General features: G+C 39.7%; 1 protein-coding gene across 2 annotated transcripts; it reads right to left on the bottom strand.

Annotated features, from left to right (window-relative positions):
- Positions 1–2,452: 2,452 nt before the first annotated feature.
- LOC105875873 (ATP synthase F(0) complex subunit f, mitochondrial-like) lies at positions 2,453–2,722 on the bottom strand. Of its 2 annotated transcripts, XM_012773281.2 has the most exons (2): positions 2,602–2,722; positions 2,453–2,484 (listed from the first exon to the last, which is right to left on the bottom strand). In XM_012773281.2, the coding sequence occupies exons 1-2, from the start codon at positions 2,720–2,722 to the stop codon at positions 2,456–2,458; spliced, it is 150 nt and encodes a 49-aa protein (XP_012628735.2). In that variant the 3' UTR covers positions 2,453–2,455. The 2 variants fall into 2 exon arrangements, with proteins under 2 accessions (XP_012628735.2, XP_012628734.2); XM_012773280.2 differs by having other exon boundaries at positions 2,453–2,722.
- Between the last annotated feature and the right edge of the window lie 1,180 nt (positions 2,723–3,902).

The following is a 3,902-nucleotide window of genomic DNA, read 5'->3' on the forward strand; positions in this document are numbered from 1 at the left end:
AAGCTATAAATTTACTATTTAGCACTGCTTTAACTGAATTCTATATGTTTTGATACATTGTATCTTTATGTTCATTCAGTTCAAAATACTTTAACATTTCCATTGTGATTTCTTTTTTGACCCATGAGTTATTTAGAAATGTGTTAATTTCTAAATATTTCTGCATTTACCACATTTTCTTCTGTAGTTGATTTCTAATTTAATTCTTTGGTGGTTAGAGAACATACTTTGTATGATTTTAATCCTTTTCAATTTACTGAGACTTATTTTATGGCTGACCATATGGTCTGTTCGGTGTGCATTCTTTGTTCCCTTGGAAAGAATGTATATTCCTGCTGTTTGGGGGAGGAGTGTTCTGTAGATAGCAGATTAAGTTGGTTGGTAGTGTTCTTCCAGCCTTGAAAATTCTTGCTAGCTTTCTGTCTAGTTGTTCTATACATTGTTGAGAATGGAGTAAGGAAATCTCCAACTATTATTGTTAAATTCTCTATTTCTTCTTTTGTCTTATTTATTTATTTATTTGAGTCTTGCTCTGTCACCCCAGGTAGAGTGCAGTGGCATCATCATCATAACTCACAAACACCTCAAACCCCTGAGTTCAAGTGATCTTCCTGCCTCAGCCTCCTGAGTAGCTGGGACTACAGGTGCACACCCAACTGTGCTATTATCATATATATTATATCTTTATGCATTATAAGCCCAACAATTTACAGTTGATCCTTGAACAATGCAGGAGTTGGGGTGCTAACCACCCACACAGTTGAAATTTTACGTATAACTTTTGACTCCCCCAAAACTTAACTACTAATAGCCTACTGTTGACCAGAATGCTTATTGATAATGTAAAAAGTTGATCAGCACATATTATATGCATTATATAGCATATGTTATATGTATTATATGCTGTATTCTTACAACCAAGCAAGCTAGAGAAAAGAAAATGTTATTAAGAAAAACATAAGGAAGGGAAAATATATATACTATTCATTAAGTTGAAGTAGATAATCATAAAGGTCTTCATCCTCATCATCTTCACATTGAGTAGGCTGAGGAGGAGGAGGAAGAGGGGGAGTTAGTCTCGCAGAGGTGGAAGATGTGGAGGAGGTAGAAGGGGAGACAGGAGGGGTAGGCACACTTGGAGTAACTTTACAGAAATACATTGAATTTCTGTCTGACTCTTTTGCTTTTTCATTTCTCTAAAAATGTTTCTATACAGTACCAATTCTTCTCCCATCGTTTGCTTTAGTTTCTGTGCTCGTATCATAGAAGAATCATGTGGTGTATGTATACCATGGAGAACTACTCAGCCATAAAAACGGTGAACTGCCTCTTGTATTATCCTGGATGGAGCTGGAGCCTATTCTTCTAAGTGAAGTATCACAAGAAGGGAAAAACAAACGCCACATGCACTCATCATTAAATTGGTACTAATCGATCAATACTTATGTGCACAGATGGAAGTAACACTCATCGGGTGTCGGGCAGGTGGGAGGGGGAGGAGGAGGATGGGTAAATTCACATACCTAACAGGTGCGGTGTGCACTGTCTGGGGGATGGGCATGCTTGTAGCTCTGACTCAGGTGGTGCAAAGGCAATTTATGTAACCAAAGCATTTGTACCCCCATAATATTCTGTAATAAAATAGAATTAAATTAAATTAGGCAAAAACAGTTTTGAATAATCAGAACCCTTCTGCCAGATTATCTCTTGTCAATTTGTTTTATGGCACCGTGTCTTCTACATCTTTGTCCTCATAATCAGGCACTGGTTTGGAAGCGCTCATCCCCACCAAGTTGTCTTCTGTTAATTCCTCCGGTGTGGTGTCTATTAGCACTTGAATTTCTCCAAGATCTATATATTGAAACTCTTCACCACTCTACCCCCTTTTTTATTGCCATATCCACAATCTCTTTTATGATTTCCGTGACTGGCTCTGTTGTAAATCCTGTGAAGTCAATATACAACATCTGGACACAGTTTTCTTCAAGAGGAACTTATTGTGTTGGGCTTGATGGCTTGCACAGCTTTTTCTGTAACAATGATGGCGTCTTCAATGGTGTAGTTCTTCCAGCCTTTCATGATGTTCTGTCTGTTGAGTTCTCTTACATAGTGGTGACAACCCTTTCTTTAGGGTACTTTATGTAATGAACCTTAAAGGTCCTTATAAGCCCCCCAATCTAGAGGCTGGATTAGAGATGTTGTGTTAGAGGGAAAATAGACCACTTTGACACCTACAGTGTTAAACTCTTGGGGTTCTAGGTGGTCCAGGGCACTGGCCAATATCAAAAGAACTTTATTTTATTTTTTTTACACATACCAGTCATCTTTTATTTGGAGGTCAATTGTCACTAGGATATGAAAGGGATTCAGCAATGATGGAGTTCCTCACAGAGGGTGCAGGGCCAAGAAGGTCAAGGTCACAAGTGCAGAGTACGCCCCCGGCATGGTCCCCTCTTCAGTGGTACTTGCGTCGCCGCTCATGTTTCAGCTCCTTGTAAGAAATGCAGTAGTTGAAAAGCACATAAGCTCCCAGTATCATAGAAATCCCAGCAAAGCTCCCCTTCTTCACATCGATGTACTTGTTGTGATACCGGTAGTAACCTCTTTGAAAGGCTCCAACAATGCCTTCAGGGGTGAAATCCCACATCAAAATCCAGCTTGGCAGCTCCCCTAGTTTGACATCCATGGGTTTCTTCTCCTTCACTGATATAACTGACACCATCTTGAAGCCCCGCTGTCCGCTGTCCAAAAGAACTTTAAAAGGCAGTCCCTCACTGTCAAGGCATTTCCTGACTTCAGGGACAAAGCATTAATGCAACCAATCCAGAAAGAGTGTTCTCATTGTGCAGGCTTTCTTGTCGTACAACCGAAAGACTGGCAGCTGGTGTTTATCTTTTCCCTCCAAGGCTCAGGGGTTGGCAGCTTTATGGCTAAGGACAGATCTCATCATAAACCCAACTGCATCTGTACAAAACAGTAGCATTATCCTAGCCCTTCCTGCCTTCCATCCTGGTGCTCACTTTTCTTTCTTACTAATAAATGTACTTTGTGGCATTTTCCTCCTAGAATAGGACGCTTTCCCCTGCATTAAAAACCTATTCAGGCAGATATACTTTCTCCTCAATTATTTTCTTAGTGGTCTCTGGAAACTCATCTGCTGCCTCTTGGTTGGCAGAAGCTGCTTCTCCTGTTGTCTTGATGTTTTCAAAGCCAAACCTCTTCCTAAAATTATCAAACCATCCTTTGCTGGCATTAAATTCTCCAGCTTTAGATCCTCCACCTTTCTTTTGCTTTAAGTTGTCATGTAATGACCTTGCTTTTTCTTGAATCATATCAGAATCTGTAAGTATGCCCTTCTTATAGCAATCCTGCACTCACATAAAAGCTGCACTTTCAATACAAAATATTGAAAGGTATTTTGCAAAAAGTAAAAGGTTTTTGTGCCTGCATAGCTGTAGCGATGGTTTCACAAATTTCCTTTTCTTTTTTTTTTTTTTTTTACAGTGGTTCTTACACTGGATTCATTTGTCTTGAAATGGTGGGCAACCACAGCTGCAGACCTCAATCTATGGTAAACATCAAGCCAGTCAGCTTATGCCTGTAATGTCGTGACTTTTCTCTGCTTCTTGGGTGCCCTTCCAGCATCACTAGTGCCACTTTGTATAGATCTCATGATGTTATTCAAGGTTCACAGTATTACACTAAATACAATGAAAAATACATGAGAACCACAAGAGATCGCTTTTTCCTATGACACACAATTTACTGGAGAGGTGAAGTGCTCACACAGAGATGATTAGTGTCACGCATCATTTTAAGTGGATACTCACAACACTTGAGCTCGCTGCAATAGCAACGGGAGATGGCGATGAAATTATTACAATGGTACAGTGTGTACTCTA

This window comes from Microcebus murinus, chromosome 5, assembly GCF_040939455.1.
Source record: "Microcebus murinus isolate Inina chromosome 5, M.murinus_Inina_mat1.0, whole genome shotgun sequence".
Lineage (NCBI taxonomy): Eukaryota > Metazoa > Chordata > Mammalia > Primates > Cheirogaleidae > Microcebus > Microcebus murinus.

Bases quoted from the DNA above. Each gene is read 5' to 3' on its own strand.
- LOC105875873 (XM_012773280.2), bottom strand. From the start codon at position 2,722: ATGGTGTCAGTTATATCAGTGAAGGAGAAGAAACCCATGGATGTCAAA.